This window comes from Lactuca sativa, chromosome 5 (genome assembly GCF_002870075.4).
Source record: "Lactuca sativa cultivar Salinas chromosome 5, Lsat_Salinas_v11, whole genome shotgun sequence".
Classification (NCBI taxonomy): domain Eukaryota; kingdom Viridiplantae; phylum Streptophyta; class Magnoliopsida; order Asterales; family Asteraceae; genus Lactuca; species Lactuca sativa.
In genome coordinates, this window is record NC_056627.2 from 312,395,144 (window position 1) to 312,420,554 (window position 25,411).

General features: G+C 37.7%; 3 protein-coding genes across 3 annotated transcripts; all 3 read right to left on the reverse strand.

Annotated features, from left to right (window-relative positions):
- Nucleotides 1–647: 647 nt before the first annotated feature.
- Nucleotides 648–1,501, reverse strand: LOC111887984 (serine/threonine-protein kinase BSK1-like). Its single transcript, XM_023884113.1, has 4 exons — nucleotides 1,338–1,501; nucleotides 1,133–1,248; nucleotides 882–1,015; nucleotides 648–734 (listed from the first exon to the last, which is right to left on the reverse strand). The coding sequence occupies exons 1-4, from the start codon at nucleotides 1,499–1,501 to the stop codon at nucleotides 648–650; spliced, it is 501 nt and encodes a 166-aa protein (XP_023739881.1).
- Nucleotides 1,502–3,097: 1,596 nt separating this feature from the next.
- Nucleotides 3,098–4,456, reverse strand: LOC111887988 (uncharacterized). The gene has a single exon (XM_023884115.3). It carries the CDS (start codon nucleotides 4,227–4,229, stop codon nucleotides 3,309–3,311), a length of 921 nt encoding a protein of 306 aa, XP_023739883.1. The 5' UTR covers nucleotides 4,230–4,456; the 3' UTR covers nucleotides 3,098–3,308.
- Nucleotides 4,457–9,149: 4,693 nt separating this feature from the next.
- LOC122197937 (secreted RxLR effector protein 78-like) lies at nucleotides 9,150–9,638 on the reverse strand. The gene has a single exon (XM_042902138.1). The coding sequence runs from the start codon at nucleotides 9,636–9,638 to the stop codon at nucleotides 9,150–9,152; it is 489 nt and encodes a 162-aa protein (XP_042758072.1).
- Nucleotides 9,639–25,411: the final 15,773 nt, after the last annotated feature.

A 25,411-nucleotide genomic window follows, 5' to 3' on the forward strand; every position in this document is an offset into this window, starting at 1 on the left:
TCACACATATAAACCACAATTTACTTAATACACTCAAACCGTACTTGTATTATTATCATGTTTATGAAAGGTAGTATACACTCACTTGATCAGAAGATGATCAGATAGCACTACGGCTTGTAGAAGTAGTAATCCTTAGCAGATCTGGAAGATCTCTACAAAAATCGAACTTCTCGCGGGCAGAGCTTCGACTCGGAAACCGCACTTCTCGGGATCTTCGGGATCTCGGGACTTGCCTCGGGGCTAGATTCTTGAAGCACCAAACGGATCCAAGCTTTCCTAGCAACTCCCCTTCTTGAAAGAACTCCAAAATGCTCATCAAAACCCTTTTCTTAAGCTTAAACTCTCACTCACACTCTATCTCAACTGAAAGCAGATGAAATGGGGCTGAGGAGGCTGATAGGGTTTGGTCCAAGAGGCCAAAAGATGTTTAAATAGGGGTTCAAGTATGGATTTAGGGTTTTGGCCTTTTCTTGCGTATGCCCGGCGTACCCTTACGTACACCCCGCGTATGCGAAATGCCCCCGCGATCATTCATGCAGAGTACGCTAAGCGTTCTCATAGGTACGCCCAGTGTACTCCAAGGGACCATTTATGACACAATTGGAATTCTTCGAGGGTTTCCAAGCCATACCTGATTTAGGGCGTTACAATGCAAGATTTGTGCTGTAACTTTTTCTATGCCTGCTATGTTTCATCAACCCAAAACACATAATTCTCGGATCATCATTCTGCTATATTTTCCAATCAAATTATCAATTTAATTCAAACAAAATATAGAGATCCTTTTTTATGATCTCTCAATCATATGATTGTCAAGACAATATTTATATTTCACTAATGAAAACAAGATATAAAAACTAAAAATAAAAATACAATACCTCATGAAAGATTACTCTATAGGCATTCAGTTCATGATACAATGGACGACCTTCACTACTACAATAATCCAATGCCTCATCAATACATAGAGCGACCCATAAATACATTGCCCATTTGATCGTTTGATTCTCCCCTGTTAAAGAGAATATTTAAATGCAGGATATAGCAACGTACTTTGATTGGTTTGTTTATTATAGCATCCTATGGGATATATGTAAAATTACTTATATGCTCTCTTACTATCTATTACTCCTTACACAAATTATAACTTGCCAAACATTCAACACCATCAAAGTAAATATTACAATGTCAATCCCACCTCCTACAACATGTTTGATTACATCCTGATTATGATTACTCGGAAGCCTATAACATAATGAATTCAAATTTCAAAATCCAACATTATTTTGAAAATAGAAATGGGAACCATAAGATAGAATTATAGTTATGATTACATACATTGAAATACATGATTTGCTATAGTATTATTAGGCATATAATCTGCAACAAGTATCCTTTCATCTCCATCACAACAATATCTAATCAAATTAGCCACCCGATTATGCCTCAACTTTCCAATTCCCCATGCTTCATCCATGCAACTAAAAGAATTCACCATTATGGTCATAGCCAATCTTAGAACAATCATGCACATCCCGATACTTTATGATGTAGACAACTGCTTCAGGGAGGTATAGCTCAATGCTAACTGCTAAGAATCCACAACTCCATTGATGTAATGACAATAATCGATAGCCAATGTCATTGAGTATGTAAAACCCTAAAAATCCAAGATCCCCAAATTAAGACTGAACCAGAAGGCAGAAGCTTGACAAAGTTACAAACAATGATGCAATACCACTAATTTGATCTTTATAGAATAAGATTTATACAAGAATTATATACAAAAAAGGAAAAACAATATTCTTTTGTTTTTTTCAATCAAGACAAATAACATCCAAAGAGAAAAGCATATAACTACAAGAACAGAAAAACTGCAATTTAGCCCTAAAATGGACCAATTTTAGACATTGAAGGGCTACCTGGTTTTGGTCGTCAACTGTAGAAGGGGCAAAATCACAGTGGTGGCTTCATTCAAGCGAGTTATAGCCAACAACGACAATTGATTCTAAAACACCGTTTGTGCTAACAGTTTTTCCAGATGGATTTTCTTACAGTGCACCTCCAATAACATACTTGTAGCCAAAATCAAAGGAAGTTATTCCAAAAATTACGAGGACCAGTACTATGAATGATTAATAAAGATTATATGAGAGAAAAATTTACAGGCCTAACAAAACCATGCATACAAGCTTGATGAAGAATTGCTTGAAGCATCGAGTTCGCTCTAGTATGAGGGGGGGGGGGGGGGGATATTTAGTGTAATACGGTGAAGGTTCATTCGAGCCCTAGATCGAAACCGCAAATTAGCTAGCAAAAATGATGAAAAACCTAGATCGCCTGTGTTTTGAGCCCCTATAGGGAGATGGAAACGACATAAGGCAAAAAATATAAAATGACCTCCTTTTTTTAAGAGACGAGGGACAAAAATAAAATTTGCAGCGTGTGTTTTTTTATTAGACAAAAATAATACGACAACCATACATCTTTGTTTGTCATAAAACCGATGTACGTCATGATTTGTCTGTCATTAAAATCATTTTTTCTACTAGTGTCCCCTTGGACCGAGGACATTTTCGGACCCTATTGCCAAACAAGAAACAAAGATGTATAACACCTTATCGGACATGGTCCTTACTACTTAATAACAAACCGTGTCATTTAGTTTGTTGCTATGCAGAGTTTGTAATCTCCATGCCTTTCATTAAAGAGATGGATCCTCTATATATACAAAATAATGTGCCGTCTATACAGAAAGTTGCCTATGATATTGATTACATTAAATATTAAAACATAGTGATGAGATAATCACTAAGATGGTATACACACTTTAGATATATATTAACTTGTTGGACATAGGTAGATAAATGATATCGGGGTAAATTACATTGTGGGACACTACACTTAGTTTATTGACACAAAGTTATATAACATATTATCGGATGCAATTCTTGTCGAGGAACTTTATCATTTGATATTGTGTAAAACATGTTGTAATGTTGTATATAACTTTTCAAGCACCAAATGGATTCTAGACTTAGGACACAAGCCAATTCAACACGATCATTCATTTCATGATCAAACTAAAACAAGATTGAAATATAAAATTATTAAATAATCGAACTCATTTAAGCATCGAGACAATATTGACACGTATTTGGTAAGACATATGTTTCATTGTACAAATAATAATGTTGCAAGTTGCAACTCGTAATTAAAAAATATTTGAGCAAAAAGCAACAATAATGACATGGATCCATCATAATTACATCTACACCCAATTATATAGTGTAGACCCGACATAATCACATTGAACTTAATAGATTGTGATGCCTTATCAGAATGTCGTAAGATGCACATGCATGCTGACCTGCCATGCCTAAGGCTTCATCCATCATCCAATCATGCCATCCGGTTCTCATCTTTTGGTTCAACCTCCGGATGACCTCGCCGCCACCACCACCACCACCACCTGGTTGTTTTCTTTGATCACAATATCTCAAAAACCATGCCACCATTCTTGGCTGCTCATCTGTCCAGCAAACAACATTCTTTTCCGGCAATCTTGTAGCATCTCCACCGGACGTCCATGCTTCTGCCAGTGTGAAGCCTGCTAAACTGCTTATATATTCAACCATGCCGTTCAAAAGCACCGGTGGAGTTGCCCCATTGCCATCCCACAGCCATACACGTGCCATGCCTTGTAGCACCGCCAATACAATGGCTTCTTCATTGTTGTTCGAAGTTTCCATTATCAAGGGACTCAAACTGATTATATATTCGTAGGGTTTTCGTGAATCAACTGCCACAGTACCCGGAAAAACTGTGGGGGCAAGTCTAAGAGTGACACCATCGATTTGTTTCCTCATATGTAGGAAGTCTTTATTAGGGTAGAGGAGATTTTCTACAAATCTGCTTGTGTTGAGGACAATTCTTGTCGCTTTATCGTTTGCTTGGTAGAAGAGCGAAAAGTGTTTTCCAGGCAATGAGTACTTACCTGCATCATTGACAATTGTTATGGAGAAGCCTTTGGACGCCTCGTGGTTTGCCCAAATAGCCATAAATCCTATGAATGTTATCAAAGTTAAACGAAAAAGAATGCCGGAAACATTGCTTATGACGTGAGAATCCACTTTTGGTGGCGGGGAGGAAAGTGCACGAACACCGTATGTGGTGGAGGTGGAGGTGGTGGCAATGAGAGATTGGAGGAGGGGGTGGGCCTCCATCTGTGCTTAAAGATATATAGGAAATATTAGTTTTAGGGTTGGTACTTTTGGAGAATTATAGTGGAGCATGCATATCTGATATCTCAATTTTGTGAGTAGTGGATAGAAATTGACCAACGCAAATAGGGTTTTAAATGTCGTGGCCTGTTCCTGCCTTAATCAGAAAGCCATTCAGCCTCGATGTATTTGATTAGGAGTTATGGATAGTGTGTACCCGAAAATAAAAAGACAACAAAAAATATATTGTAATATGAAAGTTTTAAAAAATAATTATCCTACACATCCATAAAATTATACAAATATTTAGAATTGATTCCTTTTTTGCTAACTTAATAACATAGTTGAATTTAGGAGTAATTTAAGATTATATTATATTTGGTGTTCAAGAGAAAAAAATAATAATAACTACGTACCTCATAATTTGTTATAAATTTCTTAATTATTAGTGTTAGAAGCTTCTTGGCATGTACCGGGACATGAGAGATATTTTTTTACAAAATTTTAAAAGAGTAATCGTTTTTACCCAAAAAATTCAAACATAAAAGGGAAGTACCCGAATTAGAATTGACTCCGGAAAAAGAAAGGATGTTGGCACAATCATGCATGGTTTGACGTTTCAAAGGACTCGTCGGTTGGTACGATCAAAGTGTGCCGAATTTTATAAAAGAAATATGGAAACGTTTCCTTTGTCCAATTGAAGAAATGAAACTATCGAGCAAACCATCAAATCTACTCGATGTGGAGGAACAACAACAACAACAACAAAAGTGTAATGTATTTCAATGGTAACTTCTTGAACATGAAGTGACAATGGCCAAACTATTCAAGTAATGCAATCATCATTACCAAAACTCTAGAACTTTACCAGAAAGAGAAGAATGATGTTTTCAAACATGGTGAGTTTTGGAATGTTGTGAAGGATTAAAAAAATGGCTTCAAGTAAACACATTGAAAGATTTCACTAAGGGTGGTTGAAAAGAACAAAAACCTCGAAACCATCCATATCCAATCATCTAATGGCCATGTTGGGTTAGATCTCAACCTAGACGAACCAACTGAGGTGCCAAGACCTAGTTGTCCCATGAGAAAAGATCGAGCAAAAAGGTGTCAAAGGTAGTTCAAGTCAAAGTGATGATAGAAAATCGGGGCTCGACGGGTTAAATGAGAATATAAAAAAATGTTGAAGATTGCTAAAAAAAGACTTGTGATTATAAACTCTTAATGAAAGATATTTCTCACTAGCCTGAGAATGAACATCAAATTGCGAAGAAGGTGAATAGGAAAATTACGAAGAAATATAATGTCTAAGATATGTGGGCTTTAATTCATGTTTTCAGTCGTGTTTTAAGTATTTCATTATGTTTTTCCTATGGTTTATATTATGTTTTAAGTGTTGTAATTTTTCATTAAATTAATGAAATTTTATTTGCTTAGATAAAAACAATTGACAAGTTAACCCATCCAACCTAAATAAAGGATGAAAATGGTGTGTGAGAAGGCCTATGTGGTAGTGATGTGAATGATTAAAACTGTGATGGCAGTGCACTAAATGTGATATCACTACCTCTAGCCTTATAATTTAAATTATATAAATATTTGGAACAAATTCTTATTGCTGGAATATGATGTTTATCCATCCAAAAAATGTCAAATTACGATCACCATTTTGGTTTTAGGTTTGGATTAAAAAAAATTCAAACTGAAGAAACTAAATCGAGAAAACCAAAGAAAGCATAAATCTAACCAGTTCTCATCCTTATTGCACATGTGTTTAAGATAGCAAAATAATTTCAAGTACATTAAAAACCTATTAAAATTTCCATTGTCAAGACAAGCTAAGAATTTTTTTTTTGGCAAAATGAATGAAATAGCAACATACTTTACTTTATTTTAGAATAAAGGAAATATACCTTTTTGCCTAAGGGTACACATTGTAGATAGGAAGATATCATGAGTGTTGGTGCAAAGTACAAATACATGAGGGGTGCACATCATGGTACAAACGATAGGCTTAATGGAGAATAGCGTATTGCTGGTATCACGAACATGATTCTCGTTTGGTTCTATATACAAACAAAATTCGTTAGTTCCTGGAAATGATGCTAATAAATTCATGGTAAAAGAATAATAAATGAGCATTAATGAAACTTACTTAGGTATTGGAACTAGAGTGATGCATTTATCTACCGAGAAAATATGTAATTATTTTTCTTTTGCTAATGTTCATTAGTTGTCCACTTACGTTAACCATATCACTGTTTACTTAGGGATGCTCTTAGGGATTCTCTTAGGCTCATGAATACTTGTAAGTTACTCATACTCACATATATACATGACTATGAAGATATGATTCAACAATACCCACCAAGTTACAATCTTTTATGAAAAGGTGCAATGGTTGAAAATATGTGATGGTTGATTTTTTTTTTTTTTTTTTTTTTTTTTTTTTTTTGTAATTAATGAAAAGTTAAAATTTAGACTAAAAAGTGATGAATTTTTTTAAATGATTAAGATGAAAAGTAAATGTCCTATTCACCTTTTAAAGTTCCTTCCAAATTACTTTTCAAATATTTGAATGAGATTTAAACTAATAAAACAACAAAAAATTTATTCATCACCAATGTGGGATACAATGTTAATGCATATACCAACAACTACACATAATAAATATGTGATAAATACTATATGCTTTAACTTCATGTTGACCACTAACATCACCAACTCCAAGAAAATAACCATCATGGTTAAAAGTAACCCTTAATTATCATATAATACCTTTGGATTTGTTAATAACATTATCAGATGGTTTTAGACATAATTTGATAACATATTCATTTTTAATTTCATCCCATTATCATCATCCACACACCAAAAATGAAAAATGGTCAAATGTTGCAATATCCATGGGTTATAGGGGAAGCAATAGAAAATGAAGGAAAATATATAGAAAGAAAATACCATATCATTATACGTATAACAAAAAATATCATTAAACAAATAATGTGAATAAGAGAACCAAGAATGTCCATCTCGTCGATTTAAGTATCCCTGTTCATCATGAAACACTGAAACATTTAGGACGTTATCTAGGATGAGTCGTTCAACAATACTAAGTTCTTTGTAACATTTAGGTTCGAGACTTTCGTATTTTTAGATTTAGGCTTAGCCACGATGTGGTGATGGAGGAACCACGACATGACATTATTTGTTGGAGGAACGCACTTCTATGAAACGCCACGTCATGGAAAGATCTTGCCCATAATGTGGTGGATATTTTGGTCTAAAACCCTAGATTTCTGGGTTTATGCCCTATTTAAAGGCACTTTTTTTTGAACGACAGCAAACATATATTAAAACAAAACTAGCAAGACGCTAGAAAAACAAACCATTAAGACTGAGAAGGATTTTGAAGTCACAAACTCCAGTTAATCCTAGCCTTAGAGTTACGAGACGAGAACCAACGAAACGAAATATCAAAAATGGAATAAAAAATCCTATCTTTTCTAGGCTTATTACTACTAAACAAATACCATTACGGAACGTCCAAAGCACCCAAATGACCACAGAAAATACCGAGTCAACAATCGCCCGTTGTTGCCTAACATTAGGCCTTCACATCAATCGAGTCCATCATGTCTCTCATAGTGAGAAAAACAGGGATATACAAATCAAGCCAAAGACTAACCCGCCTCCAAATTTGACATTCAGTTGTGCATTGAATAAACAAGTGCAACACATCTTCTGTATCATCGTGACACAATGGACACAAAACCGAGTCAAGATCCACCCTCTCTCCACCAACTTCGACCTAACAGAGAGCCTATCCATTTATAAATTCCAAATAAAAACATTTATTTTAATAGGAACTGAGTGATTCCATCGAGTGGACAAGGAACCCGACGGAAGTATCGAATCATCGATCCAATTCCTAGTCGATTTAACCAAAAAGCACCCCGAATTATCAAGATTCCAAACCCATTTGTCTGACTCCGTGCCAAGATGAAATCCATCACATCAAACTTGCAAGCTGCTCCTGTTCAACCCCTCCTCTAATATCACGACGCCAAGTAAAAACCCAACCCGTCGGAGACCAATAGTCTCTAACTAAAGAATTTTGATTAGAAGCTAATGCAAACAATCTTCCGAATTACACCATAATAGGAACATCCAAGCACCAAACATCGTGCCAAAACCGAATAGGAGCTCCATCCCCAGTCACTCTAGCCATGAAATTCGAAGGCAGTAAACCACTCTCGTGAAGATGATTAATAGACCCAACAATTTTCTGCCAAACACCACCACCACTTTGTATTCTCGAGACCCCAAAAAACCCTCCCCCTTCACCATAAAAAACTTTAAAACTTTCACCCATAAGGCTTAAGGCTCATTCAAGAATCTCCATTTCCATTTATATAAAAGTCCCAGGTTACAAGCATCTAAACTACCAATACCCAAACCACCCTGGTCAAAAGAGTTTAACGCCAAATTCCACTTAACCTAATGAATACGTTTTTGACCCTCTTCCATACCCCCCCAAAAAAAACAAGCCCTCATATTCTCCAAAGCCTGCAAGACAGCAATAGGAGGCCTAAAAATAGATAAGTAATAAATACCAAGCCTACCCAGGACTGACTTAACAAGAGTTAAATGACCACCAATAGATAACAATCTAGCTTTCCAATACGCCAATCTCTTTTTGAAGGGATCTATAATTATTTGCCATCCTTTAACATGCACCATAAAATTTCTAACCGGAACACCAACATACACAAACAGAAAAGATCCAGCCGAACAACCTGTAAAAGAAGCGAGATTGGTGATTTCAGACCTACCAACCCCCACATCATATAAACTAGATTTAGAAAGGTTGAGATTTAGACCCGAGACTAAATAAAAACATCTCAACACCCGAATCAAATTTCAGACATTATTCTCATTCCACTCTCCTAGAAAAATAGCATCATCTGCATAAAACAAATGAGAGATAGCTAAATCATGTGGCTCAAGTTGGGCCCACCTAAACACACCTTCCGACACCACATCCTCCATAGCAATATGAAGGCCCTCCATAGCAATAATGAAGACAAAAGGCGACAAAGGGTCACCTTGTCTCAACCCTCTAAACGACTGAAACTCATCCGTAGGGCAACCATTCAAAAGTATTGAGGAACGAGAATTAGAAAACATCCCCCTAATCCAAGCCCTCCATATTTCCGCAAAACCAAGAAGCATCATAATCCTGTCAATATAATCCCAACTAACTGAATCATATGCCTTTTCAAAGTCAACTTTAAAAATCATCAATTTCTGCTTCTTGTGCTTAAACCATTGAACCATATCATTCACAAGAAGAGGACCATCTAATTTTCCTGGAGTTGAGAAAAGCAAATTGCTCCAACCCACTAACATCATGCAGGACTGCTGTTAACCTATTAGCCAACAGTTTAGCAATAATCTTAAACTGCATGCCAATGAGACTAATAGACTGATAATCATTGATACAAATAGGATTGTCAATCTTAGGAATAAATGTAATAAAAGAAGAATTACACCCAATGGGAAACCTAGGATTGACACAAAATTCCTGCACAAAATCCACCACATCATCACCCAAAATCTCCTAAAGATGCTTAAGAAATTGGAAAGAGAATCCATCTGGACCCGACACCCGATCCAGCCCATAATCCCAGACTGTACTCTTGATCTCTTCACTAGAGAACACTGAATCTAGATAATTAGCCATACCCGGATCAAGAGATCTGAATCTATCACTCTTACGACCCATCAGAACTCCCTTAAAAGGTTGGAATTTAGAAACATAAAAATCATAAAAGGCTTTTTTAACTTGAAGGGGGGTCCGCAACCCATTCCCTGTCAATAGAGATGCCTCTAATAAGTCTTTGACGTCTTTGCTGCTTCAACATGGCATGAAAAAAAGCTGAGTTCTCGTCCCCCTCGATAGCCCATTTAAATCGAGCTTTTTTAGCTGAATCAAGAGACTGAGACTTTTCCAAGGAAGCCAAATCACCAAGAATAGCCCTTCTCTCCTGAGCCAAATCATCACACGTGACACCATCATCAAAGATCTTATCAATATCAACCAATCTAGATAAGAGACAGTTACTAGAAACTCTAGATTCCTCCTTATAACCCACAACCCATTTTTTATCCGGTCTTTCAAGAATTTAAGTTTATTTTTGAACACAACAAACTTACTCCAAGACCTGTCAACCACGAACTCCTTGACAACATCTTTCACCATATCATTAAATCCATCAAGCTCTAACCAAGAGTTGAAGAATTTAAATGATGAAGGACCATAATCCACCAAAGACACATGCAAGAAAATAAGGTAATGATCAGACCACCTTCTATCAAGAACCATAACTTGAAGGTGGTCAAATCTATCATAAAAAGCTTCATCCACCAGAAACCTATCTAACTTACTTAACTTGGAACCAATAACATCGATTTCTAGTGAACCGCTTCGCAATTATAGGCACATCTATGAGACCCATATCATTAATAAAATCATTAAAATCAGAAGCCATAATAGGACAAAAAACCGACCCCATTCTTTCAGTCACCTCCTTAACAACATTAAAGTATCCAAAAACACGTAATTCCCCCCATTCCTCCTTTTAAAATCCTTAAGATATTGCCACAGGTCAAATTTCTCCCGAACACCTTGAGGACCATAAACATTAACAATGTAACTGATGGGTTTTGAGCATTACATCAATCTTATGGTGCACATGGAAACCCTAAAGCTTTGGATCTAGGTTTATCTAATTGTACATGCAAATCATCAAAAGCTTATAAACCCTAATTCTAGCATACAAAATTAAAAATCATAACTATACCAAGGTTAGGAAATTACCTGTTAATTGTAGCTTGAAGATCTTGAGCTTTGAGAACCTAGCACCTTAAATGTGATGCCTCTAATGAATCACAAACACCAAAGCTAGTTGGATGATCTTGGAGAAAGGGAAGGAGGCTCAAAATCGGCTCTATGATCTCTAGGGTTCAAGTGGTAGCCGAAATTGTAAAGTCTAGGGTTCTTTATATAGGTGAGCTGCAAAGGTTTCAGTCAAAACCCTAATTAGATTGCTTAGGCCTTAAGCAGTCTCCAGGATCCTTCCAGAAGCAAGGATTGGACGAATTCAATGTGGGTTTCCCCCTTGATTTCATCCATCCCTTTCTAAGGGATCCATAACCCAAAATCCAATTATCTTATAATTGCAATTCCAGACCCCTAGGTTCAATTAATATCTTTTGATCACAAAATTAATTCTTGACCAGTATTAATTAACCAATATGATTTCTCTTTTAATATATTATTCATATAATATATTAATAAACCATAATAACCTATTTCTCCATTATTCATCCAGTCAAGTTGCTCTGGTGAAGGCAACCCAAAAGGACCATGCTACAACCGGGTCAAGTACATACCAAATTTAGTTATGGGCTTAGACACCTAATCCAACAGTCTCCCACTTGGATAAGTCTAATAACTGTAGATGCAAGTACAACTTCAAAATCCGATCAACAATCATAGCTCTCATAAGCCGCTGTCGAACTTTGACACATCCTTTAGATAAGGGATCTTATAGTCCTCCGTTCTCAAGATATCATGTGGACAATCACATGGAACATAGTCATACTTATTGTCCAGTAGTTTGTTTCTCGATCTCTGATTCGTCTGACATAGAACTTAATTGAACTCATCAATTCAGTCCTGAACGGGCCCGAAACATAAGTCAAACCAAATTATCGAGGGGCACAAGATATCGCTTTTACCCTCATAAAAGGAACATATGAACTTTGACTTATATACTTTTACTATTTACTCATCAAATCATACACAACAATGCATTTTATAACATCAAGTTACTATTTTGTTTACACATCATCAATGCATAACCAACTTGCAAACAATAAACCATATATCTAGGTTTAAAGATTATACGATATTATCGTCTCACAATCACTCGTGATTAATTCCATGAAGTGATTCAAGTGAGCGCAGGTTTAATCCAATACTCAAATCTTATTTCAAGAGCACTCATGAACGTTGCGGCAAACCTTTGCTTTGTCTAAACACTTAGACAATCTATAAGCCAATTCATGACAGTCTTCTTTCATACCTACTTCCAAAGTATGATCGACTGTGGATAGTTTAAATAATCTTATTATTTAGGAAGTCAAAACATGCAAAATGAAACAATAGTAAATAATTAACACAAGACAGTAACTTTACTTATAAATAAAACACCTTTATTTAATCATCAAATGTTAATTATAATTTATATATTACAAGTTTCTAAAAGCTATCTAATCATTAAAACTAATATCATCCTTTAGCTAGAGTGCTGCAAGTGCTTAACCCTGCTCAATCCCTTCGTAAGGGGATCTGCTGGGTTCTCCTCTGACGATACCCTCTTTACTGCGAGGAGTCCTTCTTCTACCCGATGTCCAATGAAATGATATTTCCTGTTGATATGCCTCGATCTGCCATGATCCCTTGGTTCCTTGTTAAGGCAATCACACCTTTGTTATCGTAGAAAATCTCTATAGGCTCCTTTATGGATGGCACAACTCCAAGGTCTCTGATGTAGTTCTTCAACCATATTGCCTCCTTTTACGCTTCGCTCGCTGTTATGTACTCTGATTCACACATTGAATCAGCTACGGTCTCTTGCATGGAACTTTTCCAAGTCATTGCTCCTCCATTCAGGGTAAAACCCAGACCGACTGAGAGCGGAAGTTGTCTCGGTCGGTTTGAAAACTAGCATCACTATACCCTCGTACCCTTAAGTCATCACTCCCACCGAGGATTAGGAACCATTCCTTGCTCCTTCGTAGGTACTTAAGAATATTCTTGACTGCGGTGCAATGTGCTCTACCAGGGTTCCCTTGATATCTACTCACCTTGCTCAAAGCGAAGGCCATATTAGGGCTAGTACAAGTCATATCATACATGATCGAACCAACTACGGAAGTGTAAGGTACTCGACTCATCTCTGCTATCTCAACTTCGGTACTTGGTCTTTGAGTCTTACTCAACTTGGTATTGCTTTGGATTGATAACTCCCCTTTCTTGGAATTTTCCATACTAAAACGCTTTAGTACCTTATCCAAGTAAGTACTTTGACTATGTCCTATTAGTCTTTTAGTTCTGTTTCTCACTATCCTTATCCCTAGAATATAAGCAGCTTCTCCGAGGTCCTTCATAGCGAAGCACTTCCTAATCCAGAACTTAACCTCCTGCAGGGTTGGGACATTGTTTCCTATGAGCAGTATGTCGTCCACATACAAAATGATAAAGCTAACTATACTCCCACTCGCTTTGACATATACACAGGACTCATCCTCGCTTCGCAAGAAACCAAAATCTTTGACTTTCTCATAGAAACAAAGATTACATTTGCGAGACGCTTGTTTCAATCAATAGATGGATTTCTCAAGCCAGAGGGTTTTACATCGACAAAACCCTCTGGCTGACTCATGTAAACATCTTCAGCCAACTTTCCATTAAGGAAAGTGATTTTGACATCCATCTGACCTTCACAACCAATCGCACCTTATAAGTGTGTACTTTCCAATCCATGTTGGTCTTCTTCTTGAAGATCCATTTGCACCCGACCATCTTACAACCCAGTACATTGTCAACCAAGTTCCAAACTTGATTGTCATACATGGACTGAATCTCGCTGCCCATAGCCTCTTTCCACTTTGCAGACTCCGGTCCTGCCATGGCTTCCTTGTAGCTATTAGGTTCATCCAAATTTACTAGTGTATTATCACTAATAAACGTATCACCCTCACTTGTTTTATTAAAACCATATAACACATGTGGAACACTAACTCTACTGGAATGTCTAGAGGTAAGGAATCGTCAATCAGTTCAACAGGAGTTTCCTGCACGGGTTGAACTCCAGCGTTAGAGGTTCCTTCATCGCTTGATTCTTGAAGCTCTTTAAGATTAATTTGCCTCCCACTGTCCTTTTGGCTTATGATTTCTCGCTCTCGGAAAACCCTATCCTCGAAATGAAGACAACATTGTCACTCGGTCTTAGAAGAGATATCTAAAGGACTTCTGCAGATAGCCGATGATAATACACCACTTACTATGAAGTTCGAGCTTGTCATGAGTCTCTCTTCATACGAAAGCCTCACAACCCCAAACCTTGATATTTGCCAACGAGGGAGCTTTCCCTGTCCACATCTCATGAGGTGTTTTGGCAACCTTCTTAGTAGGGACTAGATTAAGGAGATTGTCGGCAGTCTCTAAGGCATACCCCCAAAATCAGATATGTAACAAAGCACGAATCATAATGGAACGAACCATGTCCAATAAAGTTCGATTGCGCCTCTCAGCCACACCATTCAGCTACGGTGTCCTAGGTGGCGTCAATTGCGAAACAATTCTGCATTCCTTGAGGTAATCATGGAATTCAAGACTAAGGTACTCACCACCTCGATCAGATCGGAACATCTTAATTTTCCTGCCCAGCTGATTCTCCACTTCATGCTTAAACTCTTTGAATTTTTCAAAGGTTTCTGACTTGTGCTTCATTAAGTAGATATACCCATATCTGCTATAATCGTCAGTGAAAGTCACATATAAGCAGTTTGCATCTTTTGTGGTGGATCTAAAGGTCCCACACATATTGATGTGTATGAGATCCAATAAACCCTCTCCCCTTTCACAAGAACCAGTGAAGGGTGACTTGGTCATCTTTCCAAGCAATCAAGACTCGCACGCATCATCGTACCTAAGGTCGAGTGACTCCAACACTCCATCCTTTTGGAGTTGGGCTATGCGCTTCTTGTTGACATGTCCAAGACGATAATGCCGCAAGCATGCTTTGTCCAAACTATTGGAAGAATCGATATTTAACACATCATTTCCTAAGTTGTCTACAACCATCACAGTTTCATATATACCATTACAAGGCAATGCTTCAAAATAGAAAGTATCATTAAAGAAAGCGTTAATAGAACCTTTTCCATCATCAAAAGAAAATCTAAAACCTTGTTTATACAAACCATGAATAAAAATAATGTTTCATGTCATTTCTGATGAGTAACAACAATTATTCAAATATAAACCTAACCCAATACTAAGAACTAAAGAGTAAACTCCAATCTTGGTGATAGGTGACGCTTTCCTATTCCCCATAATCAAGTTTATCTTCCCATGCTCCACATCCCTACTTCTTCTTAGACACCGCAAATCAGAAAAAATGTGAAAACCACATCCTGTATCGAGGACCCAAGACATAGCATGTGATGAGTTGTTAGAATGAATTGTATAAATACATGCGAAGGATGGCTTTATCTTCCCATCCTTGATATCTTGCAAGTACTTCGGGTAGCTTTGTTTCCAATGGCCTTTCTCGTGGAAGTAGTAGTACACTGCATCCTTCGGGTTAGAGGAGGGTGTAGCTGGACCAGCCTTGGTTCCACTAGAAGAGGTACCATTGTGGGACTTTCTATTGTAGCTCTTAGAAGGAGCATTCCTCTTCTTACGCTTCCCTTAGTAGCAGGAGTTGATGCAACGGATTTGTCTTTCAGACTACTTTTAGCAGTCCTGAGCAAGCCTTGAAACTTTCTTAGAGTGACCTCCTCCTTGTTCATGTGGTAGGCCTTACGAAATTGGTTGTAACAAGGAGGCAAGGAGTCTAGAATGATATCTATGTCCAGCTCCTCAACGAAGTTAACATTTAACTTCAACAAGAGGTTCACATATCTCTGCATTTTCTGCAGGTGGGTCGTGATGGACTCTCCATCCTTCATCTTGGTAGTAATCATTGCAGCAATGATCTTGTACCTTTCCTGCCTCGCGCTTTGATGGTACCTATCCATCAAATCTTGATGCATCTCGTAGGAGTAATAGTCATCGTAGGAATTTTGGTGTTCAACAGTCATTGTCGTTAGCATGATGCAATGAACTTTCGTAGCATCTCACTCATGAGCTTCGTAAGTAGCGATTTCTTCGGGAGTAGCAGTGTTGAAATTAACCTCTTTCAGCTCCTTATCGAGAACATACTCCTTGTCCTCGTAGCGGGTGACCATGCAGATGTTGAGGATCGAATCGTTGAAATTGGACCCATCAAATATCATCCTCCCACACGAGTTCATGAGTGAGAATAAGCCGGAAGGGGTCGAGCCAGAAGCGTTGTTGTTGTTTGAAGTAGAGATCTCAAATAGAAAAGGAACAAAGTTTAGTATAGATAAGAATCCCGAATTAAACACCCAAATGAGAAATTAGGGCTAGGGCCCAACACAATTATTCACAGTTTAGAAGAGGGACATCGTAATCTAAATTGCAAATAATTTAAAGGTAAGTGAATGACGATTCACTAATTTCCACCATGAAAAACAAAAAAAAAGAGTTTTAAGTTTTAGATGAACTGAAACTCCTAGATTCTTTTGAGATTCATTGAACTTTTCAATGGCATGTTTAAATCTCGATATGCCCTTCAAGTTTATGACTGGGATACCGAGGATCACAAATAAGGTGTGAATAACCATGCAAATGTACTTGGTACTCTCGATGTTACAAATCAACTAATCAATGTGCCTGTTAGCCACACACACTCCATTGATCTATGATAAACATCAAGCTACCCTTTTCCACCTTTTTCTAGTCCCAAATTAGTGTGCCGGTTAACCACACACGCTCCACTAACGACTTGGCAAGGTACAAAGTGTATTTCATGGAATAGCATCATTTCACATTTTGCCTAAAGTAACTAAGATTGGGAATTTATAAAAACATTTAGTTACTTTAAAGATTCATTATACTTATTAATGAAGAATTAGTTTCCCTATCCTACCTGTTCGGTTAACAACCCTCCACCAACCAAGGAAGCGGTAGGTGAGAGTGGACACCCATTAAACTGCCATTTTACAAGCAACAACCTTATACCCCCTTATAGATCGACTTCTTGAATGAAGCCTACTAACGGTAAGACTTGCTTTATTTTATATATATATATATATATATATATATATATATATATATATATATATATAATCATTATTCTTATAATATCATAATAGTATAAGGGTTTTGTTTTAAACTTGTAAAATTCTAGGGTTTAGAATTTAAATGTTTCAAAATTAAACTTTTAATCAAAATATTTAAATTCCAAAACTTGAGGGCAAGTCTTGAAACTTTTCAAAACTTTCTAGATCAAATTATAAATAATTTAATTAAACAATTAATTGGTGATTATCTAAATTTGACCTAATTCAATTTAATGGCAAGATAATACAATCAAATAATTCAAATAATTAAAGTTATCATATAAGGCAATAATTATCTAATTGCTTGACAATTATCTTCTATTTTGATAAGGATAATCATATCAATTTAATAAAAGTCAGATTTTATTAATCAAAAACGTTTTTGGTAATTATCCAAATCCAAAATAGGCCAAAATCCCGAAAGATCTGCTCTTTGACTCTCCGACTCGCCGAGTTCATCAGGTGGCTCGACGAGTTCATCTATCAGAGGGCAAAATTTTTGACTTTTCAAGCTATGAATGATCAAACAAGACATCAAATATAATAGAAAATAGCCTAGGCTCTAATACCACTGATGAGTTTTGAGAATTACGTTAATCCTATGGTGCACATGCAAACCCTAATTCTAGCATAAAAAATCGGAAATCATAACTATACCAAGGTTAGGAAATTACCTTTCAATTGTAGCTTGAAGATCTTGAGCTTTGAGAACCTAGCACCTCAAATGCGATGCCTCTAATGAATCAAAAAACACCAAAGCAAGTTGGATGATCTTGGAGAGAGGAGAAGGAGGCTCAAAATTGGCTCTATGATATCTAGGGTTCAAGTGGTAGCCGAAATTGCAAAGCCTAGGGATCTTTATATAGGTGAGCTGCTAAGGTGTCAGTCAAAACCCTAATTAGATTGCTTAGGCCTTAAGCAGTTTCCAAGATCCTTCCAGAAGTAAGGCTTGGATGAAATCAATGTGGGCTTCCCCCTGGATTTCGTCCATCCCTTTCTAAGGTATCCACATCCCAAAATCCAATTATCTTATAATTGTAATTCCAGTCCCATCGGTTCAATTAATATCTTTTGATCACAAAACTAATTCTTAATTAATTATTGACCAATATTAATTAACCAATATGATTTCTCTTTTAATATATCATTCATATAATATATTAATAAACCATAATAATCTCTTTCTCCATTATTCATCCAGTTAAGTTGCTCTGGTGAAGGCAACCCAAAAGGACCATGCTACAACCGGGTCAAGTACATACCAAATATAGTTATTAGCTTCGACACCTAATCCAAAAGTAACAAGGAAAACTAAAAGGAATCCAAACTCCTCAATAATAACCATATTTTCTGTACAACGAACACTACTTTACCAAAACACATTAGGGTCCCAAATAGAAGGAATACTCCTTGAGAGACCCTGAGCACAACTACACGCAAAATCAAAACAGGGATTACCTGACATACTCCTAACTTTGAACAAATCAACATTTGTTATTCTATTCTCCTGTAACCCTAGAAATGACACCCCATTCTGGATACACAATGAATGAACCCAACTTATTTTTAGAGAAGTTCGGGTACCATAAATATTCAAAGTCAAACAATTCATCTATCCACTTGTACCACACCAATGCTAGACAAGATTTTAAAAACCTTATCCTTATGAGATTTCATGTCATACCCAAGAAGATCACCCATTTCAAAGTATTGTTTCAAGACATCCTCAATATCTTCTACACCCATCAGAACTTTCTTCTTAACAACTTAGAAGAAACATGTGAACTAGAGGATCTCGACGCTGAGGCGTTAAGATTACAACTCCCATGTAGCTTCTCATGCTGGAACCCTGGAGGTTGAGATATAGATTCCGAAGTGTGACATCCCCATTTTTCACGGCCAGAAAAGACCGATTTTGTTTATTCCTTGTAAAAATCAGAGTACTTCTTTTCATAAAAATGTTGCGGAATTTGTTCCCAGAAAAACACGATAAATACGTTATCAAAACATTTTTGAAGAAACATATTTTATTCATTTTAAAACGGTTGGGATGTCATCGTCAATACATAAACATAAGCATAAACGAAACTTACATTTATTTACACTAGTGATCTACATCTCTTTAATCTCTCAGTGTAATGTAACTTCATATCAACACCTGTGATATAAATAAACTGAGTGGGTCATGTTGGGAAACCTGGTGAGTACATAGGGTTTTCAACCCACAATAATATAATTATTATGTTCAAACAATCAAACAATCAACCCAATTACCCATCCCCATTATCTTCTTTACTCTTAAGGATCTACCCTAAGAATCAACCATTCCTCGTTCATACATTCCTAAGGATCATCCTGAGGAATCGGCGCGAAGTCCATCGTCACCGGGGTTTAGGCACTAAGTCTGCATAGTCGCCATAATTTGTACAACAGGCACTAAGTCTGCATAGTCGCCAGGGTTTTGGCACCAAGTCTGCATGATCACCAGGGTTTAGGCATCAAGTCTGCATGATCGCCGGGATTTAGGCATCAAGTCTGCATGATCGCCAGGATTTAGGCATCAAGTCTGCATGATCACCAAGGTTTAGAGTACACCGAGTGAACACATCGTTCACAACACTTACAAGTTGCGAGCCTGCTAGTGTTCCACTGGACTGTCTAGAATACTCCGTGGTTGTCATCCATACTCTGCTGAATGACGGGGCCATCGTTTGGGAAAAGGATTCTCACATCCTTCACCTCTCACCCTCACCTCGTGGTCTATAACACCTCTCAACTCATCGTCAAACTTATATTCCATCTGTTACATCTACCCATGTTTTACCCCAACATTTTTGTAGATATAAAATACATATACAGTTTAAATCCTTTAAAACGTGTATAAAATCGTTCAACTAGCATAGACAGCAAGTACTCAGATAATACGCACACATAACACATAATTTATATAGATTACTTCATATCTATGTGTAAGATGAAAGGGACCATGCATTCACCTAAAAGTTGGCGACTTAGCACTCGGACAACGCTTCGATACTCTCAAAACAATTTTCCTTCGATAAAACCTAGTACCTATACCACTAGGGTTTAGTTTAACGATAACCGCGACAAATTAATAGTCTGACTATTATTATTATTATTATTATTATTATTATTATTATTATTATTATTATTATTATTATATAAGCGTTAAATAACACTCAATATAACTCATAATAATAGCCCAAATAATTATTTTAAGGACCCAATAACATTACTATAATTATTTAAAAGCTATATTAAAAGTTGCGTAAGCGTAGCTCACTTACATCGGATTTTAATGAAAACCGGGCTTTGCTCGGAGCAGCGTTTCGAAACCGATCTTTTTTCTCGGGACTCCGGGAGCTTCGGGGCTTCCTTTGGGTGCTAAGGGGTTTACCTAGGCTTAGGAGAGGGTTAGGGGGTAGTGTGAGAAAGTAGAGAGAGAAAGTTGTGGTGGAAGGTGTGAAAAATCCGAGAGTCTTTGCTTCCCTTTTATAGGCTGCAGCCTCGGAGTACGCTGGGCGTACCGAGGACCTTACGCGGGGCGTAATTCGGATAGAGCTGCCAGCTGGCGAGACCTCGGTAGAGCGACATGGGTTCTTCTCGGACCGCACAAGGCCAAAGAACGCTGGGCGTACTCCATTTCGGACGTTGGGCGTAATGCGAGGAGTGACGTGTCCGAATCCGAAGCGATGCCCTAATCAACGATGGACGATCTAGATCGCGCCACGTCATCGAGTCCGTATCAGTTTCGCAATTTCCCCCTACGACTTCTAAAAATCGTAACTTTCAAGTACAAGCTCCGTTTTCGACGTTCTTTATATCCACACAAAGGCGTGAGCGTACTCTACAACTTTCGTTTAGACTTCGTCGGCTAATTTTGACTCGATTATAAATTTTATATTATTAACAGGATGGGACATGATTGGTCCGTTAAATCCTCATAACTTCTTCATCCGACATCCGTTTTCGCCCATCTTTTTCTCGTTACGCTACTCTTAACGAGATATTCGATTCTCGTTTAGGTCGTGTCGGCTAAAAATCACTCGATCTAATATTCAAATTTCGGGTTGTACACCGCTAATCCGAAACTTCGAAAAATCATAACTACTTCATGCGAAGTTAGATTTGGGCGTTCGTTTTATCGATGTTCTTAGTTTAACATACTCCACGATTTTCGTTTATATTTGTAAGGCTAAAACTCGCTCTATTGTAAATTCACTATTTACGCTTCCCGGTGCCGTGCCGGTTCCGTCGCGAAACTTCGACGGGTCATAACTTCTTTGTTATAACTCGGATTTTGGCGTTCTTTATATGTACGCAAACCTTGTGACATATACTACAACTTGGTTCAAATTATTTATTCTAAATAATCTTTTTTCAAAAAGTCGTTTTCGACACTTATTGCCTCTAACTTGACTAGCCCGGATCTACGTGCGTTACAATTATCTCCCCCTTAGGATGATTACGTCCCAGAATCATCAACGACAAATGGCTCACATGATGACTCCATACATTATCTTTTCATCCTAAGTCATAACTTCGATGCTTCTTTGAACGAGTATCTAACTCTTAGACTCCTTGACTACAGGCGGTGCTCGATCTTGCATCCGCTCTCTATCTCACGTTAGACTCCAAATTATGACCTTCAAGTTACAATGTCAATCCTCAGTTGATACGAACTTAAGATAAGTTCTTTTATTAATACAATGGAACGATGTGTCATATTCTAATGACCTATCATCGTGTGATGCATTGCTTGGACTCAGGTCATTTGGAGTCAAATTCCGGAACAGAATATACCTTCCTTCATGTTCTAATCACATCTTAAAAGGCAGCATTTCTTGCAACCGTCGCGATACGTCTACTGATCGCTTGGATTAATCCTTTCGGCTTAAGTCGGGTGCTACATCGAACTTGGTTCTCTGAACCACGTAACATACTTATTGTAGTCGAACTCAATTCGATATGAACACTAAGGTCGGAATAACAACAATCTTCTTAGTCATTACTGAAACGATGGTAATGACATGCTTGAATAAAACGGAATCAATTATTGGCTTTTTGGTAACCTTGTGACTTTCCCTGATCCAAGCGTGAGTCCTGTGCTTCCGGTAGTATATGCATCTACTACCTTTCACACCTACTCATACTCATCCCAAGTATTGTCTCGCAGTTTTCCAAGTCACCATACAAGAAAATCACATAACAGTTTAACACATCAGATAACAAAACAAAGGTTGTATTATTTCTTGAAACTATTAGATAGGTGTTCAAGTTCACCCTAGACTATGCCTCTAATAGGCTACATCATACGATACTATGGCTACTGCATGAATTGATCTTCGGATATGAAGTCCTCACCCTTGATTCCTCGCATGGTTTTCTGCTTCGTCGAGGATCATGTGGAATGCCCTTGGCCTTGGTGGCGTGTTTGGCCTTGCTGCCTTGTTTTTCTTTGGGCAGTCCCTAAAGATATGCCCTGCTTTGCTACATCCATAGCACACCTTCTTGTTGGACATACACTTGTTGGCGTAATGCCCTGTCTTTCCACATTTGTAGCAAGTTACCTCCTCGCTACATTTCCCGAAGTGCTTCTTTTTACAATTCTCGCACCACTTGGATTCACCTCCTCCTCCTTCTTCAGTTTTTGAGAATTTCCTTTCTTTGTTGGATTTTGAAGATCCTTCATGCTTCCTTTTTTCTCCTACCTTTTCTTTTTTCTAAACCCATTTCTCTTATCTGGGTCTCTACATTCTTAGTTGCTCTAACAGATGTTTTCAAGGTAATTGCCATTTTGACCATTGGGCCGAAGTCTGTGGGCAATCCGTTAGCAAACCTATTGATCTTTGAGAGTTCAGTAGGAACCAAGTAGGGAAATAGCTTCATCCTCTCGGTGAATGCGGTGGCATACTCATCAACACTCATCTTCCCTTTCTTCAGGTTCTTAAACTCATTCTTCAGGTTTATCAGATCTATCTCTGAGCAGTACTGCATTTTCAAATGTTCCAAGAACTCTTCCCATGACATCCTTAGGGCTTCTCCTCGTGGCATCGTATCTGCCAATAGCTCCCACTAGCTCAAAACTCCAGTTTTCAGCTGTCTTATTGCGAAGACAGTCTTCTGTTTCTCGCTAAAGCTGCAACTCTCAAACACCATCTCCATCTCAGAGATCCAATCCATAATTTCAACCGGCTTCGGGATTCCTGAGAGACTCGGTGGTTTCGCACCCAAGAAATTCTTGTATATTCGCCCATCCTTGTCATTTCTCCTCTCCGGGCCTTCCCTTCATTTGCCTTGAGTCCCCACTTGACTCGTGTGCGGCTGTAGTTCCCTTCCTCAGATTGTTCGGGATTTGGCTCGGTCGGCTCAACATGTATGGTAGGTTCGTCCCTATTTTCATGGAACATCTATCTCATTTCTTCCCTTTGTTCAGCTAGCATAGCCCGAATCATGGATTGAACTCCAGCCATGGTGATTGGCTCAGGTGCAACTTCTTCTACAACAGGTATTTGCTAAACCACTGGGGGTTGGTTCTTATTCTCATTTGCATTCACGTTTCCGCTACAGGTCCTTGCCATCTTGATCTATACACCGAATAAGGTGAATCTAGATCTTTATTTAGGATTGACGTTTAAATCATCCTTATCACTCCGAAACTTTTACATGCTAGTTCTAATATCGTATTCGTACGTTTAGAATCCTAAACACATAAGGTTTCCAGATCCTGTCGGCAACATACCATAGATCCGATCAAACTATAGCATAAAAAATCATTTAGCACATAAAAGCAATTTAGGCATCATTCCTAAAATAAGCTAGTGCTCACACCTCACAATCATCGCTTAGCATTCTAAGCTTAACTCTAGAAATAAATCCATATTCCTAGTTCGCTTAAACTAATGCTCTGATACCAACAGTGACATCCCCACTTTTCACGGCCAGAAAAGACCGATATTGTTTATGCTTTGTAAAAATTAGAGTACTTGTTTTCATAAAAATGTTGCGGAATTTGTTCCCAAAAAAACACGATAAATACATTATCAAAACATTTTCGAAGAAACATATTTTATTCATTTTAAAACGGTTGGGATGTCATCGTCAATACATAAACATAAGCATAAACGGAACTTACATTTATTTACACTAGTGATCTACATCTCTTTAATCTCTCAGTGTAATGTGACTTCATATCAACACCTGTAATATAAATAAACTGAGTGGGTCATGTTGGGAAACCTGGTGAGTACATAGGGTTTTCAACCCACAAAAGTATAACTATTATGTTCAAACAATCAACCCAATTACCCATCCCCATTATCTTCTTTACTCTTAAGGATCTACCCTAAGAATCAACCATTCCTCGTTCATACATTCCTTAGGATCATCCTGAGGAATCGGCGCGAAGTCCATCGTCACCGGGGTTTAGGCACTAAGTCTGCATAGTCGCCAGAATTTATACAACAGGCACTAAGTCTGCATAGTCGCCAGGGTTTTGGCACCAAGTTTGCATGATCACCAGGGTTTAGGCATCAAGTCTGCATGATCGCCAGGATTTAGGCATCAAGTCTGCATGATCGCCAGGATTTAGGCATAAAGTCTGCATGATCACCAAGGTTTAAAGTACACCGAGTGAACACATCGTTCACAACACTTACAGGTTGCGAGCCTGCTAGTGTTCCACTGGACTGTCTAGAGTAGTCCGTGGTTGTCATCCATACTCTGCTGAATGACGGGGCCATTGTTTGGGAAAATGCTTCTCACATCGTTCACCTCTCACCCTCACCTCGTGGTCTATAACACCTCTCAACTCATCGTTCAACTTATATTCGATCTATTACATCTACCCATGTTTTACCCCAACATTTTTGTAGATATAAAATGCATATACAGTTTAAATCCTTTAAAACGTGTATAAAATCGTTCAACTAGCATAGACAGCAAGTAATCAGATAATACGCACACATAACACATAATTTATATAGATTACTTCATATCTATGTGTAAGATGAAAGGGACCATGCACTCACCTGAAAGGTGGTGACTTAACACTCTGACAACGCTTCGATACTCTCAAAACAATTTTCCTTCGATAAAACCTAGTACCAATACCACTAGGG

Coding starts and splice junctions, on each gene's coding strand:
- LOC111887988 (XM_023884115.3), bottom strand. CDS start 4,229: ATGGAGGCCCACCCCCTCCTCCAATCTCTCATTGCCACCACCTCCACC.
- LOC122197937 (XM_042902138.1), bottom strand. CDS start 9,638: ATGTTAGTGGGTTGGAGCAATTTGCTTTTCTCAACTCCAGGAAAATTA.
- LOC111887984 (XM_023884113.1), bottom strand. CDS start 1,501: ATGGTGAATTCTTTTAGTTGCATGGATGAAGCATGGGGAATTGGAAAG. Junction 1,249..1,337: donor AATCATGTATTTCAATGTAT/GTAATCATAACT, acceptor ATTATGTTATAG/GCTTCCGAGTAATCATAATC. Junction 735..881: donor ATAGAGTAATCTTTCATGAG/GTATTGTATTTT, acceptor TGGAAAATATAG/CAGAATGATGATCCGAGAAT.